The sequence below is a fragment of the Sciurus vulgaris genome (genome assembly GCF_902686455.1).
Source record: "Sciurus vulgaris genome assembly, chromosome: 12".
Classification (NCBI taxonomy): domain Eukaryota; kingdom Metazoa; phylum Chordata; class Mammalia; order Rodentia; family Sciuridae; genus Sciurus; species Sciurus vulgaris.
This window is the reverse complement of record NC_136473.1, coordinates 40,766,026-40,781,706: the sequence shown is the minus strand read 5'-3', so window position 1 is coordinate 40,781,706 and position 15,681 is coordinate 40,766,026. Positions and strand designations below refer to the sequence as shown.

Below are 15,681 nucleotides of genomic sequence, written 5' to 3'. Positions count from 1 at the left end.
TTGGTAAACTGTACTTTGTCAAAATTAAAACTTCCAGGGCTAGGAGTATAGCTCAGTAGTAGAGAGCTTGCCTAACATGCACAAAGATTGGGTTCCATCCCCCAAAATACAAATAAATAAAACTTCAGATATTCAAAAGATACTTCTAAGAAAATGAGAAGACAAGGAGGTAGAGTAGGAAACAATATCTGCCAAACACCCATCTGATAATATAAAACAGCACTGAGACTTAAAAAGTTAGGCAGTTTCATAAAGTTAAATATATTTACCATATGTTCCAAAATATGTTCACACAAAATCCTGTATACTAATGTAGAAAATTTCTAAGAATCTACCAAAAAGACTACAAGAAAAAACCAAGAGAAAAAAATGCTGCATCTTCTGAGAGATTGAAAAATTCAACACTTAATGATATATTTTAACAAATTATATTTCCCATTATCTAAGGTTCAATCAAGCCCAAATTTAAATATCACCTGTGACATCACTCTTATTGAGTACCTCCTGTCAGGCATGGTTCCAAGTTCTGATTATTGCCATTTAATCTTTAAACACTCCCTCAGAAAACATAAAGCTTGATTTCTCTTCTCTATATTTCTTAAATTTTAAGATTTGAGAAAGGAAAATTTTCCAACTGAACCTGAAATAAGAGTTGATAAAGGCTGTTTCTGGGTCTTAGGAAACCTTAAAACAGGCCTGAAAAGTAAGGCGTAAAAGAAAATGAAAAGTATTTTTGACATTATCAGATTTCTACCTGGCGTCTCTACAACATGAACAATGGCTTCGTTGTTCCCATTCACTGAATACGTGAAGTAGAACCAGCAGTCGTCCACATCCTTCTCCTTACAATGGGACAGGGGGTCAACCTGTATCGGTTGAGGTAATTTGTCCCGACTTTCCACCTTGGTCAGGTTGAAATGTGAACATTCTTGTGCGCATCTGTCTTTCTTTTCTCCTTTATTGAATGCTCTGCACTGAACACATTCTCTATTAAAACATAAATTGTTAAATTTAAAATGAAGTATTCAGGATAAATTTTGCTTAAAGATTATTTTGTGTGCCAAACTTGTGTCCAAATTCAACCATAATTAACGAAGGAGGATTTGAATGGTAAATCAATAAAAGAAATGCTAGTTTCTAGCAGCCATGACCCCACTGCTGTCAGTGGCTAACAAACACCAGCACCACCTCAGGCTCTCCAAGTTCCAGTTGAAGGAGAATGGAGTAGGGAAGGAAACAGCTATTCCACGGCTTGTAAAAAGCCAACTGCTAGCAAACCTACCAGCAAACCAAGTAGTGGCAAAGCACCCAGGAAGCAACTGGCTACAAAAGTTGCTTGTAGGAGTATACCCTCTACTGTAGGGGTGAAGAAAACTCACTGTTAGAAGGCAGGCACTCATATGCTCTGTGAAATGAGATGTCATTGGAAGCCCACTGAACTGATTCATAAATTTGCTTCTTGTAACTGGTGAGAGAAATTGCTCAGGACTTCAAAACAGATCTGGGGCTTTGCAAGAGGCAAGTGAGGCCTATCTGGTTGGTCTTTTTACAAAGACATCAACTTGTGTGCTATCCATGCCAAATGTGTAATAATTATGCCAAAAGACATCCAGCTACCATGTGGCATATATGGAAAATGTGCTTAAAAATCCACTTATGATGAGAAACATTTCATTATCAAAATGACCAAATATTTTCTCTTCTTACTGCTATTGGTAGTTATGAATGTCAGACTTTTTCCCCCCATGGGGTCAAAAAGTACCCAAGTATATGACTGTGAGTGGAAAACTAAGGGACAGAAATCAGGTATTGCAAGCTTTCTCATTTTAATTCATGTGTGGATTTTTTAATATAAATGCAGAGATATAAAGCATTTATGCAATTCAAAACGTTCAGTGAACAAATGTTAGCAGTTCAATTTTATAACAATTATATAAACTGACAAATTTTGCTGGACAATGCCAGCATTTGGATTTTTTTAAAACAAGTCATTTCCTATTGATCATCAGATAAAGATACAAATTAAAACAAAAAAAGTTTTGTCAAATTCTATGCTTTAAATATGTTGAGTTTTTGTATGTCAGTTATATTCCATTAAAGTTATTTTCTATAAAACTCAGTCAAAATTTAAATTGCTAATTTTCCAAATCAAATTATAATTTCATTAGAGTTCAAGTTAAAATACCAATAAAGAAAGATAGGTAATAAAATTAGCCCTATCACATAATGAATATATACATAAATCTTAATTTAAACAATTTATTACCATTATAATAATAATTCTGCAAAGGGAAAACCCTTTAATTTTACTAAGTCAATAAACAGTAATTGTACTGAGGAGTATAGCTTAGTGATAGAGCATGTGCTTAGCTATGGTTTCACTCCCAAAAACAGCAATAATGAAATGATAGTAATGCTAATTTAACAAAGGTAGCCACATGGATTCAATTACAGAACAAATTCAGATCAAATAATAGTACAGCTCTCATGTGACACACACTTCAATTTCATGCAACACACACTGCCTACTGAGAAAGAATTTTTAAGAAAAAAAAGTTGGCTTCTTTGCAGTAGACATTTTATTTATAACATACTGGCACCTGTTCTAGTTATGTGGCAATACATACTAGGGTAGGCAGAAAGTAAATATTAACTATTTCAAGAATTAGGAAATACTTACTTATGCTCAGCACAGACGCCAAGGCAGGTCTGACACGTCTCACAAGTTTGCCCTTGAAACTTTGGATCTGTACACTTACAGACACCACACTCACAGATGCCCCGGCCATTGCAGATCTGTCCATTTACGGCCATGCATGGTGTTGTATCCAAAGAACAGTCACACGCACTGCCAGTGTAGTTGGGGTAGCATTCACACACACGACACCTGCAAACACCATTTCCTGCAATTAAAGATATAATTTCCTGCAATTAAAGATATAATTTGGTAAAAACAACATCACAGGATTTATTTAAAAATAGGCAGAGAAGAAAGTATATCTAAGGAATGGACTGACCCTGAATGCCACACCTTTCTAGGTATTCAACATGTAAACTCTTAATATGTTTTACCATGTTAGAGGGGATCACATTTTATAACCATTTCTGGTGTTTTTCTCACCTCCACAAATTAAGCCATTGGATCTATCACAGTTGAAATTATCACACTCGCAGAATTTGCCAGAATAAATTTCATTTGTATTATCCCTCTTCCTACAAACACACTGTCCACAGACGCACTCGCCATTGTTACTACAGATTTCTGAACTGTTTTCTTTCCTGCAGTAAGCATCCATGTCTTCACTGTTAACTTCATCTGTACTACATTCACAATGTCTACCAACACGTCCCTCGTTGCACCTGAAGAAGAGTCCAAAGTTGCAATCAGAATAAAAATAATTTAAAATAAGTCAGGGGAGAGGAAACAAAACTATGAACAAGGTCTTCAAACTACCAATGCATTAGGTGGGAATACATTAGGCAAAGTATTTTCAAGGTAAGCTTTTTGGTTAAATGCTATTTTACTAAAAATAGATCTTCATGACTTAAGCAAGAGATGTACAACATGGAAATAAAACCATAACATTCACACTGTTATTTAAAACAGTCAATTAATTGATGGTGAGCCATGCACAGTGGTGCATATCTATAATTCCAGCAATTTAGAGGGCTGAGGTAGGAAGATCGAAAGTTTGAGGCCAGTCTGGGCAACTTAGCAAGACCCTGTCTCAAAATAAAAAATAAAGGGGGGTGGGATGTAGCTCAACAGTAGAGCAACTTTGGGTTCACTTCCCATTACTGAAGGAAAAAAAGAAAATTGATGGTGAATTATAGCCATGTATTTTCTTCATGGCCAATAACACTTCTAAGCATGGTCACTGAGGGCTGACATTTAAATCAAAACATCCTATTCTCCTTCTGTTCTTTTAAGGAGAAAGCTGTCCTCAGTACATTCAGCTTTATATTTTAATTTAAAAAGGTAACTACGGTATGAAAATGTTTAAGTAATTGGTTAGATTCTACATTCTAAAAATACCATTTTCTGGATAAAACATCCTTCAATGCTCCCTGAATCTTCCTTCTCAGACAAAATTACCATTATCAGTTTGATATGTTTTTCCAAAACATCTTTTACACAGGCTTTGTTTTGCTCTAGAAAATTATAAATTCTATCATAAGAGAAAAACCCAGAAACTACCTTAACATTGTGTTGAGTAAACATCTTTCAGAGCTATGAAAGCATTCATTATTATACTTCAATTTAGCAGTAACTTATGAGTACTCTTCAAAAAACAGCAGAAAAGGCCATCAAAATGATCTTTTAGTTATTAACGGTGGTTAGAATAATTCATTTGTTCTAGAGATTTTCTATTGGTATCCCAAAATACAGCCTGCCTATAACTTTCTAAGCCCATATAACTCTGTCACTCAACAACTCCCAGCTTACCTACAAGCTCCACACTCAAATGTTCCATTTCCTTCATGACACTTTGGACTTTCAGGAATGCCTTCACTTTGGCATTCACATTCACAGATGAACTGAAGAATAATCTCTACTTCCTCAGTGAAGCCCAGAGGCTTAATTTTAATGGTTTCAGATTTCTTATTTGGACATTTATTTGAAGTTATGCTAATTTCAAATTGAACCTTGAAGGAAGAAAAATTAGATTAAGTTAACAACTTAGCAGTGAATATCAATGAAGTAAAAAAAAAAATACTGATTTAAATTTTTCTCAAATTAGAAACTAAATTTTCTTTTCTGTAAACAAGCAATTTTTTCTTTTCTATAGAAAACAGTTTTAGAAAATACCTCATCTCCAATGGATATATTGGAACATTTTCGCCCATTTTCCCCAGTTCCATTCACCCCGTTCTTGCAGTAGGATTTGTAATTTATTGTTACTCCTTCTGGCAACTTGCTGTTTTCCAAAATGACTTCTGAGGAGAGAGACTAAAAGAAAAAATAATTATAAATAGGGAAGTCAAATAAAATGCTAGTTCAATGCATAAAATCAATATATAAAATGAACTGTTAAAAAAAATTTCTTTTTTTTTTTGGTATTAGGATTGAACCCAGGACCACTTAACCACTAAGCCACATCCCTCGTCCTTTTTTTATATTTTATTTAGAAATGGGGTCTCTCTGAGTTGCTTTAGGGCCTCATTAAGTTGCTGAGGCTGACTTTGAACTGATGATCCTCCTTCCTCAGCCTCCTGAGCCAGTGGGATTACAGGCATACACCACCATGCTCGGCTAAAAATGTCGTTTCAATAAAGTATTTCGAAGCCAAATTCAACTAAGTAACTAGAAAAAACAGAACCTAGAGAAACAGCTTTTTTAATTAATAAGGAGTTCAATCTTCAAAATAATATACATAATTGAAAAGGGCATTTGTTTCAATTTTTCAGTTAAAATATTAATGATCATATAGCACAGAGATCCAATGCTCATTATGAGGAGTCCTAGGAATATAGAACAGATGTTTACTTTTCCCATTGGTAAATGGTTCTCCTCTGGCCCTATACCTTCCAATTAACTAGGGACCAGAGTAAATTATCTACTATACCGTCCAAGAATAAATCTGTGTAGGATCACTGTAGCTCTGGCCAAAAAAAGCAAAACAAAACAAAAACACAAACACCTAAGAGGCTAATGGACTCAGTGGCAGAGGGCTTGCATAGCATGCATGAGGTCCTGAGGTCAATTCAAGTTAGTCCTTATTTAAAATATTAGCTCTCAGGACAAATGTAGGAAGTTGATTGGCAAGCTACCACTTGCTCACATCCCTACTAGACTAGGAATTAGGAAAACATTCTGTTCAGAGACCAACTATAGGGAAGGCATAGAACAACTGGAATCTTTGAAAGTCTGCAAAGGCCCTTTAGTTCTTTCCAAAACATTTAGGGATACCCATTGCACAATGTAATAAAAATCTAAAATTCATCCTACCAAAGGGTTATTGAGGATTTTGTGAAAATGGTATATTAAATGTACAATATTATAAAATACTGCAAAAGCCTTCAGATTATTTAAAATGATTATTAACAAATGCTCAGTAGATATCATTAAAGGTACTCCGAATTAAGCTCTAGAAGGGAAAAACAATTTGTCTTTAGTATCAATTCCCATGTGAAGCAAGAACAATCCTATAAATCTTTTTAAAACAAGCAAGTCACATATATATTTATATTTTTATGTATTTTATGTCATGTGCGCATATATATACCTGTATATATAAAGGTGTGTGTGTGTGTGTGTGTGTGTGTGTATGAGTGTACATATTGAAAATAGAAAGCTATACCCTCTGAATATATGATGAGAGGAAAAAATGGCAATAAAAAGCTTTCCAGCAGAGTTCATCAAAATAGATGAGTCTATAAAGGATACTTCAGAGGAAGAAAAAGAAGATTAGGGGCAACCTATAAATCTAAGTTCCTTTATACTTGCTTGCCAACAGACATCTACTGCTTAATGACATACAAACATACATTCAAAAATTTCCCCACATGCTTTTATCATGTTTTTTTCTTTACTTATGCCATGTTACAGTATACTAATATAAAAATTATCTTTCAGATATAGAATTTTAGCTTTTTTGTTGACCTCTTGGCTTACTAAATTGTATATAAACGAAGTTTTACTTTCTTTGAGCCAAGTACTCTTAGCAGGGTTTTGTTCAAAATTAGTATACTTAATGTACTCACATTGTAAGCATCAATGATCAACTGTATCACATTGCTAGAATTTGCAGATAATGTGCCAACTGCTGACTTAGGGATCAAATTTTTCAGTTCCTGCAGTTAAAAGATAAAACAGGTAAAATACAAATGTTATTCATTTAAATAATTAGAATCCATTGAGTAAGTAACAGTTATCTTTAAATATCAGTTCCCTACAAGAATGGAATCCTAATTAGAACAAGTTACTCTATGTATGTATAATATTCCAAAATATAGTCTGTCATGTATATCTAAAAAGAACAAATAATAAATAAATAAATAAACAAATATTAGTTCCCTATAAATGTCCTAAACAATTTTAGGAATCAAACTTAAAAAAAGGTAACTGTTTCATAATAGGTGATTAAAAATTAATAATCTCTTTGTAAAAGTCAGTCTGCCTATCAGGTGGCACTTTCCTATACTTCAATTCAGACATGTAATTTTGCCTCTAATGATTAAACAAACACATATTTACCTTGTAAACAGGCTGAAATTCTTCAGTCACTGCAAAAATCGTCTGAATATTATTTTCACTGAGTTTCTGGACAAGGTGAGCAATAGAGGGATAATCCTAAGAAATTAAATAACATAATATTCCAATGTGTTCCAGTTTTTTAATACTTTTTGAAAATAGCAATTATTTGCATATATAACTGTGCTTACACAAAAGTACTTTCAAATAAGAGTATCAAATGCATATTAATTGCTGAGATGGGTTATATGTAAATGTGAGTTTCTAATCTTCATTCTACTTTTGTTTGTATAAGAATTTTCATATTAAAAATGTCATATGTTCATTAAATATAAGGACAAATGAAATTAAAGGTTCTATCACCTATCACTTAAGAAAAAGACCAAGAGTCACCAACATTTAAATTTCTTCTGAATCTTGAGTAATTCTACCATCTTTATTTTCAATAAAGTCAGTTAATCTGTTTAAAAAAAAAAAAAGTCATGTAAAGGAAGGAAAAAAGAGTAATATACCCCTGTAATCCCAGCTATTTAGGAAGCTGAGGCAGGAAGATCAATTGCAAATGTAAGGCCAGGCGGGGCAACTTAGCAAGACCCTCTCTCAACATAAAATATAAAAAGGGCTGGGAATGTAACTCAGTGATAAAAGTATCCCTCGATTCAACCCCCTGTACCAAAAAAATATATAAGACTTGATAAATTATTTAGGAACAATATTAACTTTGCTACTAAAAGATGTATGCAAGTGAGAGGAGACAGCTATGGATTAAGACAAAGAGTCAAACTGATCTCTCACATCTCCTTTTATTCAGTGAGGTCCTTGCCTAAGTGCAAGGAAGTAAACACAGCACTACATCTTCACAAACAGCAATATTAGCTTCCTGGACAGCAGGGTAGGGCCAATAATTAGCAAAAAAACACTACTCCAAACACTGAAAAACCCACAAGCCTGTCACCCACAATACTGAACACTACAATTTAAACACTAAAACTCAACATAAATTCATTTACCGTGTAAGAATTTGAGCACTTACATAATAATGGCTCATTGTGTATACATCATTTTCCAGGTGACACTGTCCATCATTTGGTAAAACAATGCCACCAAGTTTCCCATCTCCAGCAAAGTGAAATCCAGCATCCGTGGAAAACACCAGTAGCCGTGTAACATTCCTCCAGCCAATCAATGACTTGAAAATAAAAGGATTTGAATTTCAAAATGTTACTCACAATAATTTGATATAAATCTTTATTTGATGTGGACTACCACTATACTTTTAACCTATTTCTGTATCTTTCTCTTCCCACAATGCTAGTAATCTTGCTGATAAACACAGAGAGCACACTGAATGATGCTTGTCCACTCCACTCCATAGCTATTTCTTGCTAGATGTCCATATATCTCAGCTCTTTTTAAAATTTTTTTTGTGGGAGAAAGCAGGGATTACTGTACAGCAGCATGCACAGTGCCCACCTTTTAATAGGAGCTTGATGAATATTTACTGAGTAAATAAGTGTCCAGTCTACACCTTCCTTTACCCTACTACTGTGTCTTGTTCCTATCCATCCTGCCATCCACTTTTGCTCATCTCGAGTAGTGTACTTCCTTAATCAGTCCTTCATGAGGTCTTCCTTATTATAGAAAAAAAGTAATCATCCAATTGCCCTGTTTAATTCTACCCATCCGAACTCATCAATCAATACTATTTATTTGTTCATTTATTTTATTCTGCTCGTATTCAACAAAGAATTTGAAGTAGCAATAACGTTCGCTTCTATTTCATAATTATATCTAAATTTAAATTAACTCAATGCAACTGTTTATATCCTTCAAGTCTAAACTCCTTGTAGAAAGGAACTAAGTTTTTAATGTTAACAATTTTTTAAAAGTAGACTATTGTCTTTTTTGCTTCCAGAGAAGTAGAGCATGTCAAACACAGGAAGATAACCATCGTGTCCATGGATGCTTTGATTGGTTTGATCCCTCTGGTTAAGAGGCGGGTAAAGGCAGCACAGAGAATGCTGTCTCCACAGCAATTGAAATAAATGGCCAGAATGAAAAGAGGTAGCAGGTTAGATACTACCTGGAAACTACTCTTTCTTCAACTTTAAAAGCTTGAGACCAATCTTACATTGCAAACACTCTAGTGAGAAGTCAAAAGTACCAAGACAGTAGTTAATATTTGCTGAGAGCTTATTGGTACTTTATATGGATTACTGCACTAGAATTTCTGATAGCCCCATGAGTATACTATTACTATCCTTTCAAAAGAAAAGAGATCAGCGGTGTTTGGTGGTATGTGGCTATAATCCCAAAGATTCAGGAGGCTGATGCAGGAGGATTTCAACTTTGAAGACAGTCTGGGCAACTTATCAAGACCCTATCTCAAAATAAAAATTTAAAAAAGGGCTAAGTGCCTGCCTACTATGTACAATACAAGTTCAATCCCCAGACCTGAAAAGAGAGCAAGGGAGAGGGGGAGAGAGAGAAGAGGATACAGTCCTAGAGAGGCTAAGTAAATTGCCTAAGATGGAGGGGATGGGAAAATTCTTAACTACCACACTATTACCGTACTGTTTCACTTATTATCTTGAATACCGATTAGTATCTCAGCAAGGGGGAAAAATGAGACAATACACAAACTTGTATTTATGTTTTCTACTTTCAGCCTCAAACTCTATCATTAAAAGTTTATTGCAAAATACTAGGCTAGTACATTGGTCACAAAATGCTAACCACTGACCAATCAGATATTAACTTACCATTACTTATAACCTTGCCTTTAAAACCACAAACACTATATTACTTCTCAAAATATTTACTATCATGTAGTTTACGATGTGAAGCTTTAAAAGTTCTTGCCTTTTGAATTACAAACAGAAGAAAGATTTGTCTTTCAAAGACAACAAGTGGAAAACAACTGATTTTCTCTGGAAAATTATATGAAACAACATTCCCTCTGAGCATGTTCAAGATTCCTGGTGAAGCCTCAGATAACATTAATTCCAACTTTAGTAGAAAGTCTGAAAGTTGAGACAACTGAGCCTCTTTTCCAAAAATGCAGAACAACATTTAAAGTACAGCTAAGTTCCCCCATTGTTTCAAATGGTCAGCATTCTAGCTTTTAAAACTGTGTGTCTGGTTTCAAATAGAGACATAATAATTAAGTATGATTTTATGAAGCACTTGCAGTTGGAGAGAATTTAAGGGATTACTACCTGTACTTCTCTGGAGCAATTAAGGTCATATTTTGATGTTACACTTAAAATGCACACAAATAATACAAATGATTTCCCCTTGTAGAAAATAAATGCACTTACTCCACAAACTGCAACTTGCATGATTGCATCAAAACCACCTTCTGGAGAATCCAAATTTCCAGATATACGCTGCTTACCCACAAGTTCGTTAAATATTTCCCCTTTATCAGTAAGACTGAGTACGTTTATGTAGCTAAATGGGCTAGTACAGTTCTGTTCACTTGTGCAAGGGTTCCTGAGTTTTGCTGGTGTTGTACTAATGTAAGGCATCACAGTTTTCTCCACAAATGAGCCAAATCCTGGGAAGAAAAAATGCACATGTGCAGATAGATGCAGAGATAGACAGATAAACCTGTATTTTTTCCAAAAGTCAAATATGTTATCACATATTGGTTTCTATGCAATGAATATGTGAACCCCACCCCCAAAATTCACATTGAAACCTAATCCCCAATGTGATGGTAATAGAAAATGAAGCCTTTGGGAAGTGATTAAATTATGAAGGTGGAGCTAACATGACTACGATTAGTGGTCTTGTAAAAAGAGGTCCCAGAGAGAGGACACAGCTAGAGAAATCATCTGGGAAGCAACAGGTGGATTCTCACCAGACGCAGAATCTGCCTAAATGTTGCATTCTCACCCTTTGCAACTGAGAGAACAAAAATTCTGTTGTTTATAAGTTACTCAGTTATGACATTTTGTTAAAGCAGCCCTGAGAGACTAAGATATAAGTCTACCCACTTCAAAAATAACTCAGATTCATTTTCTTAGTGTACCAGCTCTCAATAATGGCATGATGAAGGTAGGAATACTCTAGATTGCTGACCACTTCACAAAAGACTAACTTGGTAAAAGCTTCCAATCTCCATCGTCAATTATGCTTACTGAATGAAAATATATTTTAACCAAGTGCTATTTTTCTAAATATTTCCAAACAGTTAATTTTTGAAAGGCGTTTTTAGCTTCAAGAAGACTGTCAAGTCTTTCCACTATTCTGTTTTTAAACCTCTGCTAGACCAGTGGTGAAAAGTGGCAGGGACAAGGAGGTTCACTTGGGGATACACTGAGATCATGATAATATGAAATCCACGTATGAAATGAAATTAGGACATACAAGAAGTGTGGCCATACTAGTTAGCAATGAAACAGAACCTGAGGTACTAAACGCATGTCTATAAAATAAATCAACAGATGAATGGAGTGAAAATAAACAGATTTCATTACCTAGGAGGCATAATCTGTGTCAAATTACATAGTATCATAAAATAACAGAGGAATGAGGAAGCAGAAAGAGTATTAGACGTATGTCAAGAATATCAGTTTAATGGGGCTAAGGTTGTGACTCTGGTATAGCACTCGCCTAGCATGCATGAGGTCCTGGGTTCAACCCTCAGCACCACATAAAAATAAAATAAAGGTATCGTGTCCACCTACAACTAAAAAATGTGTGTGTGTGTGTGTGTGTGTGTGTGTGTGTGTGAGTGTGTGTAAAAGAACATCAGTTTTCTCTCAGAAGAAAAAGCTACAAACTGGCAAAATTATTGCACAAGAATATTGTAAAGGATAAAGGAGGAAAACAAAAGGACTTTGACAGGAGCCAAGACTTATTTATACATATGAAAATTACTAATTTTCCCAATATTCCTACCAATTCGGAAGTCTGAAGTAATCCTCCTCATTTCATTCATCAGATCTGTTCCAAGACTTTTTACATTCTCCAAATCATCTTTCATTGAGTAAGAGAGGTCCATAAGGTAGTAGAGATCAATGGGATAGTCTTCAGCTCTTTTGAATTTTAATGTAAACATCTGTGGCTCTCCTAATCAAACAGAGATTAGAAAATGAAATCAGCTCATCAACAATCAAAAGCAAATAAACTGGGTGCTGTGGCACACTCCTATAATACCAGTGGCTCGGAGACTGAGGCAGGAGGATCACAAGTTCAAAGCCAGTCTCAGCAACTTAGTGATGCCCTGAGAAACTTACTGAGACCCTGGTCTCAAAATAAAATATAAAAAAAAAGGGCTAGGGATGTGACTTCAGTGTGTCCCCATGTTAAATCCCTGGTACCAAAAAAAAAAGAAAAAAACTAATAAATCTGAATTATGTGGTAAATACTATAAAGTGAAATGTATTAAGTATATAATTTTTACAAGCCTGAGAATTCTATAAGTAACTCAATGTGTACAATACTAAATTTCATTCAACAAATACTTAAAACACCAGGCCTTAGGGAAGCAAAAATGAAAAAGACAACATTCACTTAGGGAGGCAAAAATTGAAAAAGACAATCAATTTTTTTATAGTTTGGATCTGGAACACCCCCCCCAATGCGCCATGTGTTAGGTCTTTGGGGGTGTGCCCTTAAAGGGTTGGTGGGAACCTGGTCTACCCTGCCACAGGCTCAGAGTAACAGGGCCACTCAATCACAGACTAAAGTCTCCAAAACTGAGAACCCAAATAAATCGTTCGTCTTTTTAAGTTAATTATCCCCAGTAGTTGTTATAACAATAAAAAGCCAACTAACACAAATTTTTAACTATGAGAGAAAAAACAAACAGACTACCATATATTAGACTGGGGAGGGCAAGGCAAGGTACAACTGACATTTAGAGACTGAAGTTGTAAGTGACAAATCTGTTCTCTGTGTAATACAGGATGTCACTATATGTGAGTGAATATCATGATTTTTACTTTGGAAAACCTGGCAAAAAAGAGTTTTAAAAAGAAATTATACAAAGATTCTAGCTAAGAAACTATAGAAAAATCCAAAAGAGAAATGAAGCTCTGAACAATGAGAAAGGAGAAGAGAAGAGAAATACAAGACAAGCTAAATGTAATTCACATAGAAAATATAGGGGCTGGAAATGTAGGTCAGTGAGAGAGCACTTGTCATAACATGGGTTTGATCCTCAGCACCTAAAATACACACATAAACACACACTCTCACTCAGAAACTACAGGAGAAAATGAATGAAAACTTAATGACTTGTATTATGTTGGTTTTTCTGTATGACATGGGTACAGAGCTCTAGAGAAAACTCTGTGTTGTTATAGCATATGAATGGTTTTAAAGCCATGGAGGAAAATCAAATTTTAAGTGAACTGCAGAAAGGGAGGAAGAAAAAAACAAGACACAGAAAGGAAACTAGAAAGCAATGGTGAGATGAGAACAACTAGGAGTTTTATCACAAGGTCCAAGGGATGAGCACCAAGAAGTTCAAAACATCACTTAGTGCAAAAAAGTTTAAAACAATAATAATAAATTAGATAAATATATAAATGAATGACTCTGACAAGGATCCCTGAAGGTTCAAGGTGGCAGTTGCACTTTGCAGACCAGGTGTAGAAGCCTGACTACATAGGTTAGAGAGCGGATAGGACAAGGGTCATGGGACAGGAAAGTGCACCATTCTTCTGAAAGGTCAAAAATGAGATAGGACAGAGAGAATGTGTTGTTTCTTTATTTTAAATTGTGGGACTATGACAGGTACTTAAAAGAACTTTAATATTTTAGCAATGCTAAAAATACAAAAGAAACAAATGGCTTAAAATTTGATTTTATGAAATTATAGCAAAGGATGGACATAATTACTTTTAAAATTCATTTAGTCTGAATATTTAACAAAATTAGATACTGACATTAGACATTATTATTTATACTTTGAGTTATTTATATATATATTAATATATATATATATATATTTTTTTTTACAAATTGTTATACCTGCAAAAAAATTCTAAAATTCTAAATTCTAAAATTTAGCCGACTCCACATCTTGGAGTGCCAGTTCACGTGAAAAGGAGTGCCCCACAGAACTAAATAATAGGCTTGCATAACGAGGATGTCAAAAACTCAAGTAGAGGGTTGAAGGCATAGTTCAGTAGCCTTGGGTTCTATTACCAGCACCATAAAAACAAACAAAAAACTCAAGTAAAAAGGAAGGTACTCATAGAGTTAGATTCTGTACCTGATCGCAATTCCAAAACCAACTGCTGTGGCTGGATTTGAGTAATGTCTTCTGGCTGGAGCTTCTCTGCTGTTCCTTTGCTCCGGTTGGTTACATTTTTATTTTTCTTTATATTTTTGGAGCCTCTGGGATTTTCTATGTCATCTGGATGGCAACCCTTCTTTTTTAAGGCTTCTAAATCATCACATCGTGCAGAAGTAGGCATTCCTTCTTGTAAAAATGTCTAAATAATACATAAAATATTGGTATAAATAAACAACCTTTTTGCATAATTGCGATTGCAAACGCACAAATTACAAAAAATAAATGACACCCAAAGCATTTCATTTATGGCTTTTAAACAAAAGTTCCCTTTGTCCAAATCATAAGTGTTCTTATTTAAAAACAATAAAATCAATTCTAAGAAAGTAATAATTCTCCCAGGTCTTATCTCAGTGTATTAAATATTAAACTTCAAAGAGTCAAATCAAACTACATTTCTTCAGTGAAATCACTTATTCAGTATGGTAACAAGTATTAATCATGTATAAATCCAAATATCAAACAGTAGTTATGTCCAGAGCTCTAAATCTAAATTACTTGAAGAATAGTTTGGCTAGAATAATCCTCGACTACAAATAAACTATGGTCCCTATAAAATGGATGCTGATGATAATAGCAGCCACTACTTATTTAAAACCATCAAAGAAAAGCTACTAAAGGTCATCAATCTAATTGAAGCTACAGATAAAGAGGGTGATATCCTCATTTTCCAGAGTAGAAAGCAAAGAGGTTCAGTTAAGTAAGCCTTGCTAAGATAAACTCACAGCACTCCTTATTCCACTGTTTTCAAGTTAATACTGGCTTACCATTTTAAAAAGGACAACAGAAAAGAGCCATCAGAAATAGTTTGATATAAAATAAAAATCTCTCATTTTATCTTTCATATAGTCAAACCATCTGACACACCTGACATTTGACCAGTTAGAATTACAATTAGGCACTTGCAATTTGGGTCTAAATGCCTAGGTGAAGACATAATCAATAAACCTTTGACTCTGGTATTATTTATCCATTATTTGAATAAATTATATAACCTCAAAATAACCTCTCCTTACTTCCTGTTCTGACATATTCATTTATTTACTCAATGAAAATTTAGAAAGGTTTGTAGAAGGCACCACGTTAAGCAAAGTATAGGGATTGTTAAGATTAATCTCTACCTCACCCACCAAAACAGAGGAAAAATCTACAATAGTCAAATAAAATAGCTAGG

At 34.5% G+C, this 15,681-nt stretch overlaps 1 protein-coding gene across 2 annotated transcripts in view; it reads right to left on the bottom strand.

Moving 5' to 3' along the window:
• The window catches only part of ITGB1 (integrin subunit beta 1), a 48,153-nt gene that overhangs the window by 9,847 nt on the left and 22,625 nt on the right, over positions 1–15,681 (bottom strand). For both annotated transcript variants that reach the window (XM_079105868.1, XM_079105869.1), the window contains exons 4-14: positions 14,427–14,649; positions 12,104–12,274; positions 10,516–10,754; positions 8,229–8,384; positions 7,199–7,294; positions 6,706–6,795; positions 4,811–4,951; positions 4,448–4,647; positions 3,122–3,360; positions 2,681–2,903; positions 755–987 (exon numbers count right to left, since the gene is read on the bottom strand). In XM_079105868.1, the coding sequence (XP_078961994.1) occupies positions 755–987; positions 2,681–2,903; positions 3,122–3,360; positions 4,448–4,647; positions 4,811–4,951; positions 6,706–6,795; positions 7,199–7,294; positions 8,229–8,384; positions 10,516–10,754; positions 12,104–12,274; positions 14,427–14,649 (2,011 nt within the window). The remainder of the gene's footprint in view (positions 1–754; positions 988–2,680; positions 2,904–3,121; positions 3,361–4,447; positions 4,648–4,810; positions 4,952–6,705; positions 6,796–7,198; positions 7,295–8,228; positions 8,385–10,515; positions 10,755–12,103; positions 12,275–14,426; positions 14,650–15,681) is intronic.